General features: G+C 38.0%; 1 protein-coding gene across 2 annotated transcripts in view; it reads left to right on the top strand.

Annotated features, from left to right (window-relative positions):
- The first annotated feature begins 951 nt into the window (after positions 1-951).
- LOC145989766 (protein arginine N-methyltransferase 9-like) overlaps positions 952-25,681 on the top strand; it is an 82,519-nt gene continuing 57,789 nt past the window's right edge. The window contains exons 1-3 of one of the 2 annotated variants that reach the window (XM_083125078.1): positions 952-1,038; positions 12,848-13,053; positions 18,783-18,909. In XM_083125078.1, the coding sequence (XP_082981204.1) occupies positions 12,888-13,053; positions 18,783-18,909 (293 nt within the window). In that variant the 5' untranslated portion in view covers positions 952-1,038; positions 12,848-12,887. Of the gene's footprint in view, positions 1,099-12,847; positions 13,054-18,782; positions 18,910-25,681 lie in introns of both variants that reach the window. The other variant, XM_083125077.1, reaches the window with a different exon arrangement.

Genomic DNA, 25,681 nt, shown 5'->3' with positions numbered 1-25,681 from the left:
CTTCTATGCCGACCCAGCCAGAGGCAGGAAACAGCGAGGGATAATGATGACGTGTCATATTTTACATTCTCCCCTTTTCTCTTTTAAGGACTAACACAAACATCTATGTCTTAACAGGGATTCGAAGCCAGGACCTCTGACGTCATAGCACACTGATGGGTCACTCCGTCACAGAGGTCAACATTCATACTAACTACTAAGGTTTGATTTGCTTTATTTCACTTCACTTTTCTGCCACTTTTGGCTAATGTCGAAGATGAGAATGCGTGATGATACAATGATATTGATGAAGGGACTCTCACAAATCTCCATGCCCAGGCTTGGATTCGAACCCGGTGCCCCTTGCAATGTAGCACTCTGTGCTAACCACTCTGCCACAGAGGCTGGCTACACTATAAAATGTATTCCAGCTTTCCCTGATGTTTTTCTTATTAGACCACACAATCATTCGTTGCTTACTGACCTAGACATGTTTGTGGCCAGGGTCGACTCAAGATAAAATTTTCACCCGGTGGGTGACCATTGAGATGACGGACCCGCCTCAAAATAACACCAACTTTAATGTTCACTGTCAGTAGCTGCGATTTGAGACATCGACAGTTTACTTTGTGGTAGATAATGCCTAGCATTAAGAGGCCATAGTACGGGGGCAAGAAATGGCAATAAGTGTAGGGAGCCAACTGGTCCATCACCCACTTCCAACCTAATCACCGCCACTGTTCTTTGCTCATAAACATACGGTTCAATCGGTTCCCTGTCGTTGTACTTTATCTTGGCTTAAAAGAATGTAATTTTCGAAAATGTATGACTTTCTACTGTATCAAAAATATTTGCGAAACGTATTTTTATTACGATAAACTTCAGGCAAAACACTTTACTCTCCAATGTAAATCTTAGGACATCCAAATGACAATCGAAATTCTCTTCGGACACTGCCACACTGGAAATGTTTGTGGAGTTCGAAAAGAAGAAATAAAATGTAAATAAAATACACAACGGACACTACCACACTGACCGAACCGGGCAAAAGGCAAATTGGTAACGTTTAAAATGATATACTTATTTCATTTATTATTTTATTGCAATCTGACTTAACAGGTAATTTTTGAAGCTTATTATTGTAGTTGCATGCTTATGAACTTAGAATTAATTTTGTAAAGTGAGTTTGTTTTCAGTAGAAATGTAAAATAAATGTATTTTCGTGTTCTATTTGCGAGTTACATTTTCTTGTTTTTGTACTTTGTTTCCTTTTCAATAAATTGAAGGGAATGTGTGTATGGTGGCAAAGTAGGCCTGGTGACGTAGTTGTAAGCACCCTGCGTCTTTTCTTCGAGACTGCAGTTTTACATGGGCGTTACGTGCATACCGTCCAAGGTACATATGTCCTCCCGTGATACTGAGCTTTTTCAAAGAATTTGAGTTGAGATGTAGTTTTTAGAAATTTAGGGGGCTTAGAAACGATATTCTATACATGATACATATTGTCCACAAAAGTTTGACCTTTGAACAGTTTTCGTAAAATTTCCAACCTCAAATATAAGTAGAGGGTAAATGTCTGTTATATCGGAGACACATTTTTTTTCATTTTTACAGAAGAAACTACTTACGGAAAATAGTTTCTGTAGCATTTTTAAAGTTCGTGGAGGTATTTTCTCACCGTAGAATGCTGCACAACAAGAGATAGGCACTTTTGATATAATAAACTTGCATTTTGTGCAAAGCGACAACATTATGCTGTTGTTTCCATTATGTACCTGCAGATGGCGCAAGCGTCGAAAGTCACGCGGTCTCGCCAGTGTTTCCAAACGTGCCTTTTTTTTACGAGATTATTTTTCAACTGCTTACCTAACCCAACATAACCTAACCTTGCCGGAAATGGTTTTTGGGGCTATCGTGAATGGTTTTTGGGGCTATCGCGAATGGTTTTTGGGGCTATCGTGAATGGTTTTTGGGGCTATCGTGAATGGTTTTTGAGGCTAAGCGTCAATGGTTCGTGGGGTTATCGTGAATGGTTTTTGGGGCTATCCGTCAATGGTTTGTGGGGCTCATTGTGAATGGTTTTTGGGGCTATCCGTCAGTGGTGACATAATGAACGTGAAAGTAGGTATTTTTTGGTTACGAAGGTTGAAACACTGCATACCCACTCCCAATCGACAAAACACAAGCACGACACGCGATGATCCACAGCTGTGCGTGCCATATTGTATGTTCCGCAACGGAAGAAAGGAACCAAAAGAATTATTCGTAATGTGAAAAGTCGATGTTATTTTCCTGTAAAAAGCATAATGGCACCTTCAACTATGTTCCCCTATACATATTTGGTAAGTACGAAACATCCTAAACACAAAATTTCTGATTTAAATGTGTCTCCGATATATAACAGACATTTAACAAGTAGAGCCCTTGGTAACAGTTCATTGTATAGGAGACACATTTCTTTATTTTTACAGAAGAAACTACTTACGGAAATGAGTTTCGCCAAGCTTTCCAACATTCGTGGAGGTATTTTTTTTCATCGTGGAATCTATATGACCGGCATATCATATATTTTTCAAGAGAAATATCCCACCGATGCACAATTGACATGCTTCCCATACGTGAACTGCATGCTCTGCACGTTCAATGACGTAACCCACTGTCAGTGTTTCAAACTCCTTTTTTTTTTACTATGCTTGCCTAACCCAACTCACCCAAACCTAACCTAACCTTATGGAATTGGTTTGTTGGGCTATCTGTGAATGGTTTATGGGGCTATCCGTCAATGGTTCATGGGGTTATCAGTCAGCTACCCGTGCATAATGTATAATTTCCACCGGTGACGAACACGATAGTAGGTATTTTTCGGTGAGGAAGGTTGAAACACTGTATACCCACAACATGAGTCAAGATGTGCACCCCATATTGTGTGTTCCGGAAGCGAAGAAAGGAATAAAAAGATAACTCTGTATGTGAAAAATTGTGTTTGTTTTTGTGTAAAAAGCATAATGGCACCTTGAACTATGTTCCACAATACACAATTGGTAAGTACGAACCATGTGAAACACAAAATATCCGATTTAAATGTGTGTCCGATATAACGAACTGTTACAGAGCCCTTAACCCTAGAAACCTAACCTGTCTTGTGCCAAACGTTAAAGCTTACCATTCGTCTTCTGGACTAGCGATTTCTTCTGATTTAAAACAGTATAAATTTTACAAAAGTTAGTATTTACTTACAAAAGATATGAATATCAAGCATGATACAAAATTACATTTTTACAAACTTTGTGTGCACTCATAACAACACTTTGACTGGTGTTCACCACCCTATGCTTTGGAGCAACGGCTGCAGAAGAGTCTGGACATCCTCCTCTTGGTTGAGGAGCAGAACTCACAAATCTTCTTTTCTTGTTGTTCTCGAGCAACTGCATTAGTTTTTTGTATTTCCATGTTCAGCATGTTAGCAAAATCTTGCGAAGTTTTGGTGTATGTAGACACTAATGTTTCGTTAAACACACCCTGAAAGAAGGCATGTAAAAGGACACCGATACTTCCCTGTCAGTCTCTCTGACTCAAATGCAGATAGATTTAATTGGAAGGGAGACAGAGAAGAAAACTGCACCACATGCATAGTCTGCCAGACGATACGTTTGCAGTATCCTTGACACACTGTACTCCCTAGAGAAAGTGAAATATTATGCATGGTATATGAAGATTTTGTTGTTTATGAGCGTTTTCAGTGATTTTTAGCTCGAGGAAATTGTTATTGTGAAGTAAAGTACGTCTTTTACCTTAGCGTGTTACTTTACCGTGAATAAGAACAACCCGAAGGCTTCACGTAAGTGAATATAGCACGCAAAACGATATTCACCAACAGCAACTATAATTTTATGTAGTTAGGTTAGGATTTCTAGGTTTGGAACCAATAGTTATTATCGACATGTTCATTTGTTGTTTTGAGTGTGCATACAAAGGGTTTTATTAATAAAAAGCAGCGAAAGCACTCTGAAATGGGAAGGTTTTGCTTACGTGGGTCATACTTTGTGATCAAATATCTTCATTATTTGTGTTTTCTGCACACTGGAACTAACTTTATATTACCTAAAACATCAAAATCTGTCGATTAATACAAAGTTCAACATAATTCTCGAGGGGCACGGTGGGTAAAGGACCCCTCGTTAGCTTTCTAGGGAGAAAAAGGTCTAACAGCCCTATATGCAGGGCATGAAATTTCTAGTTTGAAGTCAGTCGCCGGACTAAAATATTTGGTCGCCACTATTTTTTATTGAGAAATAATAAAAATATGAGCAATTATTAAAAAGAACATACCTTAGGAATTAATGTTTATGTAGCGCTGTCGTTCTGCACTGAAGTACCACTTAACAATCGCAACTGCTGGGTCAAACACTGACAGGGTGGTTCATTTACGGAAACTCTGATCAAATCATCCAGTGTCTCAGTCTTTAGAGAGTTCCTGTAAATAGTCTTGAGTCTGTTGTAACAGCTGAAACCTCTCACACATGAAGCTGTGCTCACTGGTAAACAGCACAAAATGTCAAAATCTGGAGCAAATTGGGGAATCTTGCTGAACACTCTTCACTGTGAATCTTCTCCAGCATCTGATTCAAAGTCAGAGAAGGAAACAAAAGTTTGTATTATGTCCACTCTGCTAAGAGAACATCCATTTTCTCATTATAAAGACTCGGGTTCAAGTACATGTAGAGCTTCTTTATGTCTTCTATCCCAAACTGAAGAATATTTTCTTTGGGAGGCCAACCCAAGGTGTCGAAAACATGCAAAGATGCAATCACATCTGTTGATATAGATTGCAATCTTTCTGTGATGTACACCTTCTCATTGTTAATTAAGTTTCCTCTAACAGTCTGAAACTCTTGCTCTCTATTTTGAATGTTTGTGAGCTGCACATCCCTGATCTTTCCTGAAATGAATACATGGTCCAAGAAATCTTGTTCGCTTGGTCCAACATTAGATTCCAGGTCAGCCAAAACTGAAATACAGTGTTCAATTCTTATTTTCAGAGATGAAATCAAAAGACTCTTATTTTGTAGTGCCACGCTTAAAGGGTTCAGTTTCCTCTAAAAATCCAAAACAAACAAACTTAACAAATTTAAATTGCTTCAAACTTTTCAGCAAACCCTTAGGTTTAGTACTTTCATTGTCTTTTCCATGGGTCACAACAGCCTCATGATTGCAAGAGATCTCTTACAGCACTTTCTTTGCTGGCTAACCACCTAATAGTGTGGATATCACTCAGTTTTAGAATTTCTTCTCCTATAACTTCTGCTGTTTCTCTCAAGAGGTGAAGTCTTTAGCAGAGCCATGATAAAACTGAAAAATATTCCTTATCACGGAATCAAATGCTCTTAAGATATTTAACTCCAACACAGCTAACTGCAAACGGTGTGCAAGGCAGTGAAAATTTATAATTTTATTACAAATATCTTTCATTTGCACACCCAATCCTGATTTGTGCCCAACCATATTTGCTGGACCATCAGTACCCAAGCCTACAATGTAATACTTGTTTCTGTATTTATTTGAACCTATTGCCCAATCTAAATACTAAATAATCAGTTATGGCTGTGAAGTGACCAGCAGAAGTAGCGTTTGGGAGCTCTATTACTCCTAAAATGTCCTCTTTGATGTGACCATCAATTGCATCCACGTATCGAACATACACATTTGCATGCTCGACTGACTATCTATCTGTGGATCCATCAATCAGAAGGCTGATGTATGTACTTTTCTTTATTTTCTCCACTAGATCTAACTTCAAAGTTTCAGCTATGAAATGAATAAATTCTCTGCATTGCTTTTTATTGCCATACTTAGGTAGAACACTCACACTTAATTTTCCTCCCAAACACAGCAGATCTGCAAAGTCTTTAAATGGCTTCTCATGTTTAGCTACATAGTATGCTACATTAAATAAATTTGTGAGATGGGGTCGGCGTTGAGTGGACACGGGGTTTTCAATCGGCTCGCTTTCCAAAACCATGTACGAACGTTGGAATGAGATGTTCGGGCATGTTTGACACACATTTGAAACAACAAAATTTTAGTCGCCAGCCCCAAAGTTTTGGTCGCCAATGGCGACCTGGCGACCGGAAATTTCGCGCCCTGCTATATGTATGAATGTGCAGATTGATTTTTATTCTGTCAGTAATTTTCGTCGTCCAGGTTCTGATTGCCTAATTCTGTTACTTTAGATACTATATACTGGCATGCACAGACTAATTTATTTGGGGGTGCCTTAAAGGAAGTTTCAATTGCCTATCCAGACAATGTTAGCCAAATTGTTGTAACTTGAAGTTCCATTTTCACAGAAACTATTGGGTACATTAGGATGAAATTTTAACATGATAGCCACTGAGTGTTTATCAATTTAGCACAGGTTCTCCTATCATTGTGACGATATTTACATATATATATATAATACATTAGCTTGCTCATTGTGCCTGTAGTTCATTATTAACTTTGTAACAGAATTTATGATATGACTAGGTATATTCTTTCCATGTTAATCGGAGGCAATCTCTCATCAATCACCTCCCAATTTCCGTCCCCGCATTACTTGTTATCTTAACATCCTTATGCTTGACTTCAGTTGCACGTAAGGAATGCAACACCACCATACGTTGATAATATTGATATCAAATATAGACGTCGATATTTTTGATATTGATATATCGACACCGATATTTTAACGATATCGATGCTTTGATATTTTAAAAATATCAACTCAATATCGATATATCACATAGCCCTACCCCAACCTGTAGTATGGGCACTTCAGCACATAGACTATTTTTGCTTGTCACACAATATGGGGATCCCAGCAGTAGAAGCCTCTATGAAGCTTTTTTCCGATGCAAACCTCAGCAACGCCCACCAGATATGGAGGTTAGCTGCGAATTAGGCAATGCCAAAAAAATCCTTGGAGAAAAACTGTAAATAGTTCCCCTCCTCTGCTTAATATCTTCTCTATTGCGTTCAGGAGAAGATTAGATCTTGAGGTTGGCGATGAGGCTTGAAGCCTGCTTGCTCTTCTTACAATTTGTCTTCCACTTGTTGCCTTAATCTTTTTTCTATAATGTGTGAATATAGTTTCTGGGCCACTGGTGTTAAGCATATTGCTGTATAATTTGAGCAGTCGAGGGTACTTCCTTTTTTATATATAGGAATTGTCAGGGCTCGAAAAATTCCGGTCGCCATGGCGACTAAAAATTTCAGCCTGACGACTGTGATCTTTTGCTGTAATATGTATGAAATTTTGATGATTCTAAGTTCAAATTGCAGTACAGCGTAAGTTAACAAATTATTTTTTTAAAATAATCAACGTTGTGAACATTCCAGAGAGTCAGTAATAATTTCTTACTCTTTGTCCCCCCAAAACTCCATTTCCTGTTTTCTCGAATGATTTAGCGATGTTTGGAATACCATGATGCTCAGCTTCTTATATAGTGTGTTTCAAAAGTTGCACAACCCAAACTTTGAAAATGTATATCATGAAAACCATAAGAGATATTTACACCGGGTGTTCTGCATTATAAAGGCTCATCCATTGAGATATTTTTCAATGCTTAAAATTATCAGTTTTCTCCATTCAGAAAATTTAGGTACATTAATAAGTGGCGGAAGGCAGCGTTAAAATTTTTCCAGAAATGCACTTTTGAATGAGAAAAATACGTAATAAATTTTCGAAGGGTCATCATTAGATGTCTGATGACTGATGCCATGTCAATCTGTCATTTGTGACCAATATTGCTCATGTGCAACATTTGATGGATTTTTTATTGGCGATGTTATGGGTTGAGTGATAAAGTGCCATTTTTGGGACATATGCTAGCAGGTCGAAATATTGTCAACAGACGCACATCACATGTGCCTAAGTATTGGCTATACATTTACGTGAAAAATCATACACCAAGATTTTGTGCCGAAGTTGAACTATTGAGAGAATCCTAGTCTGCCTCTGGTTACACTGAATATTCTTCGCTCACTTTCGATGCTATGCCTGTTCTTTTAGTTGATTCAGCATGGCGTATTCTTTAGAGCAGCGCGTGTGCATTGCTGAAGAGTATTTTACTACTCATTCTTACACTCATGTGCAAGACGTTTTCCAAGAAAAATCCCTTGCTTCTGCTGTACCTCACAAAGCAACTGTTTTACGAGTAGTCAAACAATGGCAATGGCACGGTATATCAGAGACCCGTGTTCAAGTCCTGGTCGAACTTGCATTGCATTTTTCACTGAAAATTTCTGCATTGGTATATATTGTTGAAAATCAATTCTCAGGTGATTTCAGCAAATTAAAAATATTTTTTTAAATAATGTAATTGCTTTTATTTGGATACATGCTAACATAAATTTATTAACCCAGTGATAGCATACATGATTAGTTTAGTGCAGAAAACCTGGTGTAAATACCTCTTACGGTTTTCATGATATACATTTTCAATGTTTGGGTTGTGCGACTTTTGAAACACTTTGAATCACAATTGCTAGTAGATAATTTCCTGGCGCCTAGTTTTGAAGAAAATTTTTCGAGCACTGGGAATTATTACATTCTGTTCCCAATCTTTTGGTATCCTCTCTGTTGCCCATATTAGTCTGTTTAAATCCCATATCCATTTTTCTATTTCTTTTCCTCCATATTTTATAAATTCTGGATGAATATTATTCCAACCAGGTGCTTTACCAGTTTTTAAGTATTTAATTGCCTCTTGTACTTCTTTTAGTTTGATTTCTTCCTCAGCTTCCATGTTCTTGTTTTCTTCACTCATGGGTCTTTCCTCGTACAATTCCTCTTCTTCTCTAAAGGTTTCCGCATAATATTCACTCCAGGTATCTAAAATTACCTTCATATTGGTTTTCACCTCGTTATTCTTGTTTTTGATATTCCTTATTTTCTTTCCTCGTTTTCTTTTCAAGATTTTCTTGGATTCTTTTTATGATTTTTATCTACTTTCTTGTTCCCAGGTTTCCTTCTTCGCTGTTCTCACTATATGTTTTTCTATATCTCTTGCCTCTATATATGCTTCTTTGTCCTCCATTCTGTTGGTCTTTAAATATTTTTGCCATGATTTCTTTTTAATTGCAACTTTTTCTTTCACATTGTCGTTCCACCATCTTGTCTGTTTCATTTGTTATCTTTACTATTCCACATATTTCTCTTGCAACTTCAATAAGGCTTTCTTTCATTACTTTCCATTTATTTTCCACGTTGCATTATTGTCTATTGTTTTGTTCTTTATTTTTAAGTTTTTCTTTAAGTTTGCTAAGGTTTATATCTTAGTTGGTGCTGGTAGTGGTTTGAATCGGGTCGTCATTACTAATAAATCTATGTTGAGTACTAAGTTCAGCGTTGCGAAAAACTCTTACATCCATTACATCATAGTGGGTGTTTTTTGTATATATGCAGTAATCTATTGTACTCTGTACTCCTCTGCTGATTGCTTAGAAGGTAATTTGATGTATTCTTTTATGAGGGAAGAAGGAGTTTCCGATGCGGAGCTCGTTATCAATACAAAACTCCAGCATTTTATCTCCATTGTTGTTTCGGGTCATTCAGCATTATATGTTCCCAAACTTCCATGTCCTCGCCTAATTTAATTTCCCACTCTAGCATTCCAATCTCCTTGATTGGAGAGCTATGATAGTTACTACCCATTGGTGCAGTGGACTTAGGCAGTTGTTGCACTTGAGGTATCCAAGAAGCAAGTTCAGACGTGCTCAGTCACTTTGTTCTCAGTGCAGCTACAGTCTTTCAAGCAGTGAGAGGTGTCCTGTGCCAGTGTGCTTATTAACATTTCGTCTTGGAAGTGTGTGTGTGTGTGGATCTCTTTGCAGTAATTACAATGGATAAGAACTATTATGTATCTACACAGTGCTGTAACCCCTTTGATATTGAAGGACATAGCAGTAGCAGAAAACAATTAAGAAATGTTCTCCCATGGATGGTAGAGAAGCTGCCACACCTGCAGATTGGATACAAGATATGTTATGCTTGTAGAAAACAAATTCCAATCAGAACCATCGTGCCCTTGTACGTGAGTGGTGAAGACACAATGGTTAGAGAACAAAGAGAAAGTGATAATGGTAGTGATGAGGAAGTGGAGAAGATCCACAGGGATGTCTCTATCCAGGCATTAAATGAAAGCTTACAAAGTGTGGGAAAATCACCCATCAAACAGAAAAAAATTAAATTAACAGGTTATAGCAAAAGCAAAATAAAGAAGATTACAGAAGCAGTACAAAATAAAATATTCCAAATACCAGCAGCAGAAGAACAGGTTGCAGAAAACAAAAGTACTTAAGGAAAAATATTGGAGCAGTCGAAAGAAAAGTTTGAAAAATGTACAGAAAGAAGTGCTAAAGTGCAAATCTTGACTATACTACCTAATGATTGGAGTATTGGCAGAATTAAGAATGAATTCCCAAGTGCAACAAATCACATGATACGAACTTCAAAAAAGCTAGTGAGGGAATGTGGACTAATGTCATCACCAAATCCTAAACCTGGGAGAAGTTTGCATGCAGAATACCTGTGACACCAGAAGAACTTGTTGTGAAAAGGTTTTCTACAGACATAAGAAGTGAAAAACACCACACCAGTGTCGCCCTTTGGATGAAGTTCGTGGTTTTGTGATGTGTGTTCATGATCATGCATGGTGGTTGGGATGTGTTGTCTATGTTTGTGAAAGTTCTTACGAGGTTGTTATCAGTTTTCTTCATCCACATGGTCCTTCTCCATCATATGTATATCCTCAACATTCAGACATAAAGAATAATTCCCATCCAGGATGTTCTGACTAGTGTAGATCCTAGAACTGAAACTGGACGGACAAATAAGATCCCGGTTTCAGAAGAGAAGAGAAGAGGAAGAATAGGAAACGCCACTTATCTGCACTATACATAATGTTATTTGTTATTATTATTGTGTACTTTTCTAATATGTAAACATGTACATCGTTCCCAGTGTTTCTATCTCAGTCAATGCACAGTAATACTTTTTCGATAAGTTTATAAATTTCAGCAGCTCCTGTTCCCAATGCCATCCCAAGATGATATTTCTGTCACTTATAGAGAACATCTTAATGCACCATATGTATCAGTTTCAAAATTAAAAAAAAAACAGTTTTGAAAATTTTCAAGGTTAAAGGTCATATGATATGACCTTGACATAAAAATTTGATCGACGGTAAAGAAGTTTATTTTTTATTAAAAGAACAATCCTCTAGCTTTAAAATGAGCCCAACATGAAGATTCTAGCTTACCTGCAACAACAGTTATGATTTTTTTCTTCGGCCCAGTGTGTCAAATTTTTCACTTTTTCTGTAAGTTGGCAAACCTGCTACACAAAAAGTATGCATCACTGGTGGCTGTTACTGTGCAAATATTATTGTTTCCTCAAATACTATTAACTCGCACATTTTTATGCAATTCGGATATGGTGAGGTCGAAGGCTGTGTGATTTGGCATGAAATGGCCCATCCTGCTGATATTCAGCTTTCTCAGGGTGTTCAAAATGTCCGATAATGACTTGCCAACTTTGTGTAGTGCGATTACTGCCACACGACATTCGTATACACCCCACTTCGGCTAAATTCACCTTTCCGCTACCACAGTCAAACACACAATGATACTGGTTGTTCTTTGATCCAACATTGCGAGGTTACCTTGCCAATCTGTGTTGCCAACCCTGTCTAAACTTTGTAACAGAATTTATGATATGACTAGGTACATGCAACAAATAATAACAATTTTACTTTATACAACTTGCTGGATACCCTTGTGTTGCCAAGTATAGGGATGGTATCGATACGAGACAATACTTATCAAAGACTGTCTCAAGTTGTAAATGATTGTCTCGTTCTTGGTCTCGCCTCGATAAAGCATATACACAGCACAAAATATTTTGTAATAACATTTTTTTGTTTGATGCATAGTTTCGACGCTACGAGCAGGGACAGCTCCAGAAACTTCAAATTGAAAGACATAGATGTGTCTATATTCTCGTGATCTTCAATATCAGTATTTTTGGTAGGGTCAATATCAGTATTATCGATATTCAATCAATATCGAACTTCGATATCAAAAAATGGATATCGCACAGCCCTACGTTGGGGCAGAAACAATTAGACAATTTAAATTTGACACCATAAGGACATCGTTGTAGGTGACATGGTGAAACACATCCTTGAGGGTAGAGCTGTTTAGTCTTCAGTCATCATGCAATGTTGGTTGGAAGAGCATCAAGCATTTGCTGTCGAGCATTATTTAGAAACAATGACTCCTACTGCAATGCAGCATGTTTTTTGATGATATTTTGACATTTGAAGATATGGAGACGAGGAGGCCTCTTGCTGACAATGGATGCAGTAGCCCTGAATTGTTTAATTCAATTCAAGTGTTTGGTGTGCTGGAACGTTTCCTAACAATGTCAAAATGTTGTCGAAAACTTGCTACATTACAGTAGCAGAGTAATTGTTTCTAAATAACGCTCGATACTCTTCCGATCAACACTGCATGGTGACTGAAGGTTATTTAAACCTCTGTACTCAGGGATGTGTGTTCCACCACACCACCTACGAAGATGTCGGTATGGCACCAAATTTAAATCGTCTAATTGTTTCTGCTTCAACCTGCATAAAATCATTCAGTCAAGAATGGACTCCCATCTCAAAAGCCAGCAAACAGCAATGATTGATGCACTGACAGGCATCACCCAAATAAAAATTTGCAGGGCAAGGCTTGGCCATCAAAAGGCTATTGCGCCAGAAGTTTAGTTTCTAAGGTGGCAACAAGTGAATGTTGACACCAACAATTAAACTTTTCTTTACAGGAGTAACTCGAACGAGGTGACCTGCAGAGGAGGAGGGGTCATGGAACCCGAGGCCACACTGCTTGTTGCGGGCAGGTCGAAACAAAAGGCTGAGCACTACCTGGAGAAGGGAAATCCCGGACGAGCATTCGCCCATCAATTAGTCGCATTGAAATTGTGCCCAGAATGGAAATCAGATCTCAGATTCTCTTTCTCGTCAACACTCTGTAAGTTTTGTTCTAGCATTCTGATCAGAAAACTGATTTTGATTTTATGCGCTTCTTGGGAATTGGGACTACCAAAGTTAAATTCATAATCTCCTTAATTTAACCAAGTTTTTTCAAAGTTTTGTTTTGAGTCCACTTCATGCTCCAAGGTGTGAACAAACCTGTAAAACCAGTAAAGTTTGAGAATTTAAGGACTAATAAAATGTCAGGGAATATTACTTCCAGTCATATAATTTTCTCTCGTGCTCTCCACCAGTTTACATTATATTATAGCATCAATTGCATATGTTTCTTTATATGTTGGTTAAATAAATGTAAATGTATGTAAAATACATATTCCTATATATGCAAAGCAACCAAGGAGTATCATGAAACAGCAACTTGTGCAGAAGAATAAGGAGCATGGTGGATTAAAATCATATTTATGTACAAAATAATTTTGATATTTTTTTAAAATAAATATAAATCTGACTTTCATTTAAATCACAGATCATGATTTTTTTAAATGTTCATAAAGTTGTTTTTATGTTTTCAGCACAGTGTATGTAAAAACACGCATTTATTTTTTCAATGTTTAAGCTGTTTTCTAACCGCACCTTTCCTTTCTATAGTCTATACATAGTGTGCTATGTTGCCCATCCAAATAACTTTCCATGTACGTATTTCCTTTTCCTTTCGTATTATTTTCATATCAAAAAACAGTTTTTTTTATTGTACTAATCTGTTGTTTGTGCTTAATTTGGAGAACAGGATGTATTATGTTGTCTTACTTCTCGTGAGATTAAGTTGGTAATTTCCTTTTTCAGTATTTTAAGAGCTGCTTGTGGCAGAAGACTTCCTGCGTAACTGTAACTTAAAATAAAAATTAATCAGTGTTTCAATTCTAACAACATACAGGGAGTCCATAAAGTCCTGCAAGAAACTAAAACTCTATAACTTGAAAACTGTTAAGTTTATTAACAAAATATTTTGTGTGTACTTACAGCAAGGTTCAAAGTTTATTTCCTGCTTGTTAGGTTCATCGCCAAACCTCCAATTGTGAACCATTCACGTCCAAACACTGTTGCAGTATTTTTGTGAAACCGAGAATTGCATGCTGACGGTGCTCTCCTGGGATATTCAGAATCACATCTCTTATTTTTTTCTTTTAGGTCATCCAGATTAGCTGGTTTCTGTGAATACACCTGGGTCTTTACATGTCCCCACAACCAATAATCGCAAGGTTTCAAGTCTGGTGTTCTTGAAGGCCAAGGTGTGGGCCCTCTTCGGCCAATCCATCTACCTTGAAATTGTTCGTTAAGAAACTGCCGAACTTGTAGGGCCGGGCCTTCACCTTCTTGCGTACGATCTTGTGTAATGTTGACTTCGGTATTCCCAGTTCCAGTGATCTTCGTTTCAGCGATTTCATTGGACTCCGATGCACGCTGTCCTGCACTGACTGAATCACATCGTCACTCGATCCTGGCCTTCCACTGCGTGGCAAATCTGACACACTTCCCGTTGCCTTGAACTTTTCATACCATCTCTTGATACTTGAATTTGCTGGGGGTGGTTTCCCATATGTTGTCTGGTACTTTCTCTGCACTAAAACACAAGATTTTAATTCTGCAAACCACAGAACACACTGTGCCTTTTCCTGGATGGACGCCATCTTAAGTCACATGATCACGTGATTACCAGTGCAAGCGTCACTGAGCAGTGTGGCCAGAACAAAACTTTAAACTTCCACCCTTCTCACCCAAAAAATGTGTATTGTTAAATGCAACAGCTAAAAAGTTATAGAGTTTTAGTTTTTTGCAGGACTTTATGGACTCCCTGTATATTTTGTTACAGTCTTCATTGCTGAATTTCATTTGCGATTCTTTTTAAAATTATAGTTTGCTAAATTTTATCAGCCACTGCGTTAAATATGAGCTAAATGATAATGATCTATTTACAATTCAACATAATTTTTTATTTCGTGCATTTCTACGAATTTGCTATTTTGTGTCCATGAAATCATAATTTCGTTGTGATCTTGTTCAACACTGTCTTAGAGTCTCAGTGATAGCATAGTAGTCTCAGTTCAATTCCTTTTATGTGATTTGCGTCACACTTTAAACAGGCCTAGTCCTGATTAGCATATCTGACTATAAATTGGACATCAACCTTTGGCGGCCTGACAGTTGCAACTGTGGCCAAGTGGTTGATATATCGACAACAATTAACATATAATTTCTTGAAAACTACGGATTATAATTCAGTTCTGTATTTCTTGTTCATTTATATGCATGTGACACGTGGTTTGGAAATTTAATAGTGGCAACTATTTATTCTCAAATGATACAAAAGAGATACCTCTGTGAAACTTTTACAGCTCTTCGATGTAGTCCTCAGCATTGTGTCCAACAGTTGCCAGCGATGTGGAAGTCGTAGTATTTCTGTAGCAGCGCCTGTTCTGTTGATGGTTCGAATGGAGCGGTCTGTTGCCTGAAGAATCTCTTCAACAGTTTGGAAGATTCATCTTAGGGGTCACAGGGGCTGGTAGAGCATCTGCCAGCCCCATTGAGCTAACAAATTAGGCACAGGTTGCACTACATGCACCCGAGCACTCTCCTGCAAAATTATGGGAGGATTCAGCAGAAAGTATCCCTTCTTTCTCAACGCTGGTTATGTTCCAAAAATGAACCGTAATACTGTGCATTGACGGTCTGTCCCGGAGGTACGGTGAGAATCACCAGAACTTTCACATTAGTGGGGTTCTGACTACACAACTTTCGACCGCCAACTCCAGCGACATTCTATTCCTCAATCACTGCGCATGCACCTAGTGTTGGAAGGAAGAGTCCATTTACTGGGAGGTAGCTTAAGTATCAAACTAACATGTGGTATAAGTGAGAATTACCGGTTCCTTTTCGTGGTGTATATACGACAGTTTGTCACTATTAAATTTCCAACCCACGTATATACTGGAATGACAAAACAATATATTTATTTTAGGCTGAGTCGATACTGATATATCGGTAAGTATATCTGTTGAATTTTTTCCATTGTTTTTGAGTCTCTAGAAGGGCGGCCAAGAGCAACATTTGTCCCTTTTCAAAGGCCTTCAAACTTTTCAAAAGATGATTATATATCCTCGAAGAGTGATCTTTTGTCGTGCTTCCCTGCAAATTTGTTTCATCCAGGGTTCATAGGGTCGACACTAAAGTAAGAATCACGAACCTTCCGACCTTCTGTAAACAACCGTCTCACTTCGAGTAACGTATCACTCCGCGCCAGCTGTTCGTGAATGGTGCGGCCATCATATGCTGCTCACTTGCAATCTTTAGTTTTACGTAACATGGAAAAACGTATTCTTATTTTAACTGATAATCGATTGTAATTTATACAATAATCACGTATTATTATTATAAACAGAAACCTTTAATGAAAATATATTTTAAAATGTATAATCCAATGTAATTTACACGTTTTTCTTCCATTAGCGTACTTTCATAGAACGGACTACATGATGCGGAAGAAATCCGTTATTAGGCTGTTGCCAACCACAATACTTCTCACTAAGTCAAGTACAGAAACGGAAGTCGTATGTCGATTGTCGGCATATGATAGTATGATTTCACATTGTCAGTGACGATCCTCCGGGGATAGGAAAGGGAGTGGGAGGCAGGAGTCGATCTATAATCTAGAGGTGTTCACCATCCGGATGGTGACATCCTCCCACTCCGGAATACTCTTGCGGGTGAAGGAGGGCAGGCCGTAGGGTGAGGGAAGTTGATTTAAAATGAACACCTCACAACAAGAGAGAAGAAAAATGTGACAATATTTAAAAATTCACCCCCAAATATGCATTTTATTTTATATGTAGCGTACAATAAAATGTGACTGCCTCAAAATATTTCTGTATTCTACAGTCTTCTTTCCGTGGCCGCGGTGGCTCAGTCGGTAACGCGTCTGACTACCATGCTCAAGGTCCCGGGTTCGATCCAAATCTTTTCTAACGATGGAAGCGGCCCCGGCACCCACCCAGCGTCGAATAACATGGGTACCTGGGGGAAACCCTGGGGGGTAAAGGCGGTCAGGGGCGTGATGCTGATCACATCACCCTCACTCATGACCGGATCAAGAAAGTGTGGGGCGTTACCCCCACACCCCCTATACGCCTTCATGGCGTGGTGCTAAGCACAGGGGAACACTTTACTTTACTTTACAGTCTTCTTTCCCCACTTTTATGCTTCTCTAAGTTGGCATTCTAGTTTCCCTTGGTGTCGTTGCTGCATAATTATTAATTTAGTCAATCAAATCATATGTGTTAGCTTACTTTCATTATCTATAATAATAAATCATAACACTGTCCAACATCAAATAAATTTAATGAAGAAACCCCGGGTTCAAAACTTAATTTATCTCATGTGTCACATTCTTCTAGCAATGTTTTTTTCGTAAAATATGAGAGAAAATTAATCCTTTGGTACGGAACCGTCTTACTTCTGGGGGATAAGATGTACATTTTGTATTTTATTTTTTCAATTTAGCGTTGCTTTTCTTCCACTTTTGGCTAATCCTGACGATGAGAATGAGTGATCGTCAGATGAAATTGATGAAGGGACACTCACAAATAACACCCATGCCGGGATTCGAGCCAGGGAACTTTGGCGATGAGTCTGAAAGTCGACCATCAGGCAAGATGTACATTTTTTAAACTTTTTTTTTAACATACATTCAATAACTTTCAACAGGTCATCACTCAGTGATACACTGCTTATTCCGCATCTGTTGACAAATAGAATGTTTTTACACCTTGTAGGCTATGTGGATTATTTCTTTTTCATAAGTTTGCAACACTGTTAGGGTACACGTGCTTTTGTTTACAGAAGGTCTTAAGTTCTATGATTCTCACTTTAGAAGCAAATTTCCAGATTTTTTTTTCCATAAAATGGCTGCACTGTTTTTCTTATACATTGTTGTTATTTTTACCTAAGAAGTATGTGGCCATTTTCAATGTCATTTTCCATGGTTGTAGGAATTTAGCACTGCTACATATTTTCATTCATTATTGGGAGGTATCCCCCCAGAAAAAATAAATGGCACATGCTGCAATAGCTCTTCAAGGCCAAGGCCTCCCTGCCGACTGCCAGTCTCACTCCCACATACCTCAGCAGAGTATGTTACCAACCAGTTACGGGTTAATGTGTGGTCATCACTTGGAACTCCCAGTTATTGTTGTAAGTTTCGTGACCGGTTTACGCTATTCATTCATAGGTCCCCAATTTCCTCACGATGGTGGGTGACCACCAGTTTTTGCACACTGGCTGAACTCTCAGGAGAAAAGTTGCTATGAACCTGTGTGCATCCTGTAGCCCAAGCCCAAAGGCTCATGCCTTTAACTGCACGGCCATGGTGCGGGACATATTGGAAGGTACAATGTATAAATTTCACCCTCGCTAAAAACCCTGTCATATCTGGGGAAGAAATAAAAATTTAATCAATTAGTTCTCAAGCTAAGACTTTTTTTGTACATTGCAGCAAGTTTGAAAAGTCCCATCCGTAGAGGCAGGAGCGGTTCCCACCCACTAATGGTTAAGCAATCGTTGTGTCAAAACTCGCTCGTGTACAAATTTTGTATGCTTTTTATCATCCCAGCTACCCTGTGGGATTTAGTTTGTGCATAAATGAATATCTGTTGAATCTGTATATTATCTGACTTTGTATGTACACCCAATACAACTTTGTTGATGTACTCTCAGGTACTTGGGGTGAACAGTTGGAGTCCCAGCAGAGGTACAAGGACCTTTTCCACTGCTATGAGCAGGCGTTGGACATTTTCCCAGAAAGCGAAGAGATTGTTAGCAACTTAGGAGCACATCTTTTCAGGTAAGGTGATTTTTTTCTCTCCAGAGTTTGCTTAAATACTTAATGGTGCACATGGTTCACTGAGATGTAAAATCGGTAAACTTTCCGTATCCGGAAAACTGATTTCTTAAAATTTACATTACATGAGAAATTACTTAATGAATGCAGTTTCTTTAGACTTGTGGAAGTTCGGGGAAGTGTTTTCTTGCATCGTTCATTGAATTTTGCTGGTAAATCATGTATTTTTCGATATAAATGTGTGACGGATGCACAAAAGCTGTTGCATCCATTTCCTTCCAGCCTGATGTTGCCTGTGTGTGATGACGTAATCCCGGTCAGTGTTTCCAAACACGTGTTTTTGTAACTGAAGAAGGTACGTTTCCGCAAAAGGTTTGTGGGGCTATGTGTCAATGGTTCGTGGGGCTATGTATCAATGGTTTGTTGGGCTATGCGAGAATGGTGTGTGGGGCTACACATTTTTTTTTTCTAAATCAATTTTTAACTATTCTAACTTAAACATGACCCAACCTAACCTAACCTTACTGGAAATGGTCTGTGGGGCTATGTATGAATGGTTCGTGGGGCTATGCATCAATGGTTTGTGGGGTTATGTAGGTATTTTTGGTGGAGTGGGGTGGAAACACTGCATGCTGACTACGGTAGTGAAACTGTGACCGCCATTTAGTGTGTTACCGAAAGGGAAAAGAAACTAACAAAACTGACTTCATACGTCGAAAATATAGATTATTTCCATGAAAAAAAGCGAAATTCCACCTTCAGCAATGTTTCTCAATGCAGAATACGTAAGTAGGAATATGGAAAGTGACATAAATAGCGAGTTTCAGGCATTTTCCGGATATGGAAAGTTTACCGTAAAATCTACCGAAGGCACCCTCCTTCTCGCAAAACTACCTCCTGTTTCTTTCATGCCACACTGCACTGTTACTCATGAATCAGATGACGAGTGGTTTCCCACAAAAGTGACCAACAAAACCTCCCTCATGACCTCCTGTTGTTCACTCTACAGGGCTTGCAAACGAGAACACCTTTCCACAAATACGGCATGTTGACTATTCCTTCCATAACTCTTACTCCTTTTCTTTCCTTCAGGGATAGAACGGATGGGTTTGAAAGTTTAGATTTAAGATGATATGTGTCTAGCCATTAGTTATTACACCATTTATGTTTTTTTACAAGTTGTGGATGATCACTGGAAATGAATGCAGAAGCGAGTTTGAAGTGTAAAACATAATTCGCTCAAGTGATCACTTGTAAGTTATTGTTATTTTTCTCATGGAAAATGTAGGAAGAAATCTTGTGCAAATGTTTTGTTACCAAAGTACAACTTTGCAAACTTTTGATTTGTATATGATGTTCCCACATTGGAATAGCTTGTATTTATTATTGACATTTTCAATGCTACAAACATGCATCTGTTTTTAAGAGATACATTGGTAATATTGTAATGGGTAAGTGCAGTCTCAATATTTATTGTATCTGGGTTCGAATCTGCTTATACGCAGGTAGCAATGACCAAAAATATATGTAATGTAAACCTGGAAGCTGCAATTATAAAGTCTAATATGTACAGTAATATCAACAGATGGTGAGTACTCTGTGCTCAGTTCAAAAGGTTATATATATATATATATATATATATATATATTATTGGAATATTCTACACACACCCGAGATCTGACTGAAGCAAAAGAAAAGAAAGAAAGAACCCAATTGCACAAATGCTGAATCTGGATTAACACAAACTTTGTCGAAAATATTGTGGAATCGTCCAGTTCCCCTTTTCGACAAGTTGCATATACCCAGAGAAACCGCAGATAAGCGTATTCATACCACACTCACTTTCCTAAGATTAACTAGTATATCAGCAATTGAATAGAAATTCTTAACTGAATCATAAAATACTGTACAACTGTTTTTTATTACAAACTGGTCAATCAAGTTTAACGTTAATAATTTTAACATCCCATTCATCCATATGTTTTCTTTTTTTTTGATAACCTCAACGTATATTAGAAGTTCCAACAACAACAGTAAGTTGATATAAATGTCTCCAGCCAGCCCCGGCGCTAGGAATTTTGCCGCCCCGAGCAATTTTACTTCTTGCCACCCCCTCCCCAAAATACATACAAAGAAAACGTAATGTATGAACAACTAAGCTTGTTATCCATGGCAATTTCACATGGTATAACTAGGGAGACAAATTTATGGTAAATAAAAACTGAGGAGAGCGGTAAATAAAATGTTAGATCAGCGGTATATACCAGCGGTGGGAAAAAAAATTGGCACACACTTTTTCATTATGAAAGAAAACAACATACAAAAGAGCTATAAATTGATAAACTACTTCATTTTTGTATACTGTACACATACACAAGTACTTAGCTGTTCAACCAAAAAGAAGAGATCAACACAAAATCGCTTCATTTCTAAATTGCAAGTCTCAAGTGATTTATTCATTGTATGTATTTAAAGGATATCCTTGCTGTCCAACAAATAAAATAATCACTACTGCACATACACAAACACATGTTGAAAATCACATGATGAACAAAATTCATTCATTACTGAACACAAATGACACCATTGTTTCCCTTGATGTGCGGGAACAGACTAATCTTATGGCTGCTAGAGCTAGCAAGTTCAATGAAACTGGAAGTTGAGTAGACATTCAGGGGAAGAAAGGAATGCAGCTTGACGGGGAGCGAAGTTTTCGAACTGAGATTATGTGCATGGGAAATCCCAATTTGCAGCATCTTCCTGATGTGATCGAAGATAAAACTTTCTTCAGCTGCAAGTGGTAGGAAACTTTAGGCAAACGTTTCGTTACAAATCAACAGTTTTGTGCGCACAAAGTCGATTGCCGGTTTTTGCATGTTTTCTACTTAATTTGATGATATTTCACGGTTATTTTGCGAAAAAGCACACATTTTGCATTACTTCGGGAATAAAACTCATGCATATTTCATCAATGGGGGTGTAGTTACATGCAGAATGTTCAAAATTGCATCTTTTTTTCACATTTCGCGATTTTGCGCATTGCGAAAAATCAATGTCCCTAGGTATAACCAATTTTTAACATAATAAAATGAAAGAATACATAATGTGAGAAGATAAGTTTTTCATAAATAAAAAAAAATAATATATATTTAAGCCTAATAATAATAAAATATCTGTTGCATTTACTCACTGCAGAACTCTCAGCTCTCCCGTTTTGTTTCACTATTTCTTCATGACTATTTATACTGTACATAATTATGTACATTTTCCAGAACGTTGTACATGTAGTAACATATCTTCACTTCATCACTATTTACAATAAACTATGTATGAACAATTATGTATGCCTCATAAACTATGATTTCTTCATGATTACACTATTCACTTTGTACTCATACAAGTGTCCCCAATCATTGTAGCCCTCAGTTGTGAGTTAGAATTTTTTATTATAGAACAACTTACAATATAAGCAGAAGACAGAATTTTTTTTAAAAAAACCAGAAACGTTCTGTCAATGGGTTCCTTTACTTAATTCGCGAGTGAAATGTGCAGGTGAAAATTTCCTACCATTAGAGCTGCGAGGGAAAATAAAATCAGGTGGGCCTTTTTTAACGATCTCTTACTCTTTCGGTGTCACTCAAATGTGGATTCCATTTTGCTGGATCTGTATATTCTTCATACAGTTTCACTACATCCTGAGCACCGACAAAAGGAGATTCTGTTTCACTTTTTTGCTGAAATACACCATTATCATCAGGATCGCAATTAGAACAACCTGCCACGAGGTTCAGAATCACCGGTTTTGAATTCTTCGGCTTTCACTACATCGCTTGCCTCAAGTTTCAGAAATTTGTGCAAAGTTCCACTTTTTTTTTCTATATTGCGCTCTTTTTCTCGTTTGCATTTACGATATTCTGCACCCGAGAGTTTTTTTTTTCCCTTTTATCAGACATACCTTAGTTTACAATTACAAATGCAACATCAACAGTTGTTTTAATGACAGCACAAAAGTCTCTCAATACATTGTCACACTCAAACGCACGCGTGTTCTCACACACGACATATGCTAACTGCACTATTGTTGCACCGTCAAGATCGTAAATGAGGTGCAACCAGCAACAACAAAAACAGCGGAGATTTGTACTTACTATTGCATCTTGCGTGATTCCGCAATACCTATCATCACCACCTTTCGCGATCAACATGTCAAAGAACAATGCTGCTCTACCCGACTACCATATGTGACACGTCAGTTTAACTCAAACCTTGATAACAGGGGGCAGGGGCGAAGGACTGGCAGACTGGCGCACAATCAAACAATAGATAGCCTTATAACTTGGCACCGCACATGCACAGTAGATGTTGCTTACCATTTTCACAGACAAAACAATAATAGCTGCTTTTGTAAGAGGACAACTAAGATAAACTTTCGGCACCGCTTTTTTTTTTTCGCAGTTACTCTTTGCTTTTCTTATCCGTTTCTGCTTTATACTGCATATTCAAATGGATTAAATTTGAATTTTCTCCGCCCCAAGAAGACCAAACTGCCTCAAATAATGCAGCTTCCATTTTTTATACATTTTGCCGCCCCATGCAAATGCACATGTTGCATGTACGGTAGAGCCGACCCTGTCTTCAGCAATATTAATTAATCCAGTACAAAATTTATCAATAAATATTCTTTCGCAATAATACTAATCCATACTTGTTCACAGGGCTGTATCAAGGTTTGTGGAGGCCCCTGGGCAAAATGTTTTGTAGGAGCCCCTCATTTTTTTAAATTATTTTTACTAGGAGCTTTATTAGCTCAATATGTTAACCACCAATTTTCAGCAGTTGAAATGGTAGACCTGATTTTAGAATCAGTAGTCATTCACAATTGAACATATCACAGATAGGTTTGCAGGGAGAATAGCGCAGAAAAATAAAGTTACAGGACGAAAATTGTATCTCTATAGCAGCACTAAAATCCTGCGTCTAAATGTCTACAGTATATTATGAGAGTGAACACCGTAACTACAATATATAGTAAATGCAGGGGGGTTCAGATGGAAACAGAACTTAGTAGTAGACTGTACTTACGTACATAATTTATTATAAATGATATTATTTACAATTAAGAGTAAATATGGTGCATCTACTGGACAATTACCGACAGGTTCTTTGTGGACATTGGAGTAACCACACTTTCTTCAAGAAAATTCCCGAAGGCTTAACACTTATAGTAGACACACTTTTCTTGCCTTTTTTGCCGAAAATTCATCTACTATATCATCGAAGTCCAATTCATGAAGAAGTTCATGTTCAATGCTTAATAAACAAAGATTGGACAAGTGAGCCTGTCCCATGGCAGCACAAAGACTGTTTTTCGCTAATTTCATCTTTGAGAAAGATCTTTCTCCACTGCAGTTTGTTACCATTAAGACCAAATACATTCTAAAGAGAATTTCGACATTGGGAAATGTACTGCGGAACGTGTCCTTATGTAAAATATTATACATAGACAGTTCCATTGGGATGTCTTCCTGATGTTTGACATTGCTACTCAGGGTGCGAAATCCTGGGGGGACAGGGGGAATTCCCCCCCACCAACGATCTTGTCCTAAAATTTCCCACCCCCCACCAAACCTTTCCAGGGGGGAGAATTATTTTTGTTGTAACAACAAAAGATAAACAAATAGTTTTAAAGTCGAATATACTTCACGGGAATAATATCGAAAACACACACAAAGATTAAACAACAGAGCCTCGCCTCTAAGTACAATCAACCCAGCAATCCCCAGAACACAGAAATTAGTCCGATTTGTTATTTCTTCTCCATTTCTCATCGCATTTCGTCAACTACCGCTAATTATATAAATAAAATACTTCTTAGCTTTTAGATGTAATTTTTATGTTGGCATTATCTTGTGTGTCTTAATTTTGGCCACTCCCCTTACTCACGCAAATCATTGTTCACAGCATTAGCAGTGTAGTAATATCTTAAATTTGCAATCGAATTTTAAATGAAGGACAATCAATGTTTTGTAATATAATATATATAATTATAATATAATTGAATTATTTGATAATTGACATATATTTAATGACATTATATATATATATATATATATAAGGGTCGTTCAAGGTTGACCCGGATTTTCGTACGTAAAAGATCGATGAATAGCTGGATCATGATGAAACGTGCAGGTGACGTAATGTATTCCTTCGCGAGTAACTAGCACCCTGCATGACGTATTTCGCGCATGCACAGCAGTTGCAGCAAACATGGCGGCAAGCAGTGTGTCTGTGGCTGTGAAGCAGCGGTGTGTAATCAAATTTCTCGTGAAGGCGAAAGTGAAACCTGCTGAGATTTTCAGACGATTGCAAGCACAGTATGGTGAACAAACGATGTCGCGGACAAGAGTGTACGAATGGTGTGAGCAGTTTCGCGAAGGACGGGAGCTGGTGACAAATGAAGCGCATGGACACATTCGCCCGACTGCAGTCACACCAGTGAATATCGCACATGTTGAGCAAATGATTCTTGAGAACCAGCGAGTAACAGTGCGGGATATTGCTGCCGAGGTGAATATCAGTGTCGGGAGTGTTGAGACAATCATTCACGACCACTTACGCTTCCGCAAAATCTGTGCAAGGTGGGTTCCCCGCCAGCTGACATTCGATCAGAAGTGGACACGCAGGATGCTCTGTGAACAGCTTCTGAATCTGTTTCGAGCAGAAGGTGATGAATTGTTGCAATCCATCATCACGTGTGATGAAACATGGTTGCACA

This window comes from Lepisma saccharinum, chromosome 7 (assembly GCF_977018435.1).
Source record: "Lepisma saccharinum chromosome 7, izLepSacc3.1, whole genome shotgun sequence".
In the NCBI taxonomy this organism is placed as follows: Eukaryota; Metazoa; Arthropoda; class Insecta; order Zygentoma; family Lepismatidae; genus Lepisma; species Lepisma saccharinum.
Note: the sequence above shows the minus strand (reverse complement) of the source record. Positions and strands in the feature narration are given on the sequence as shown.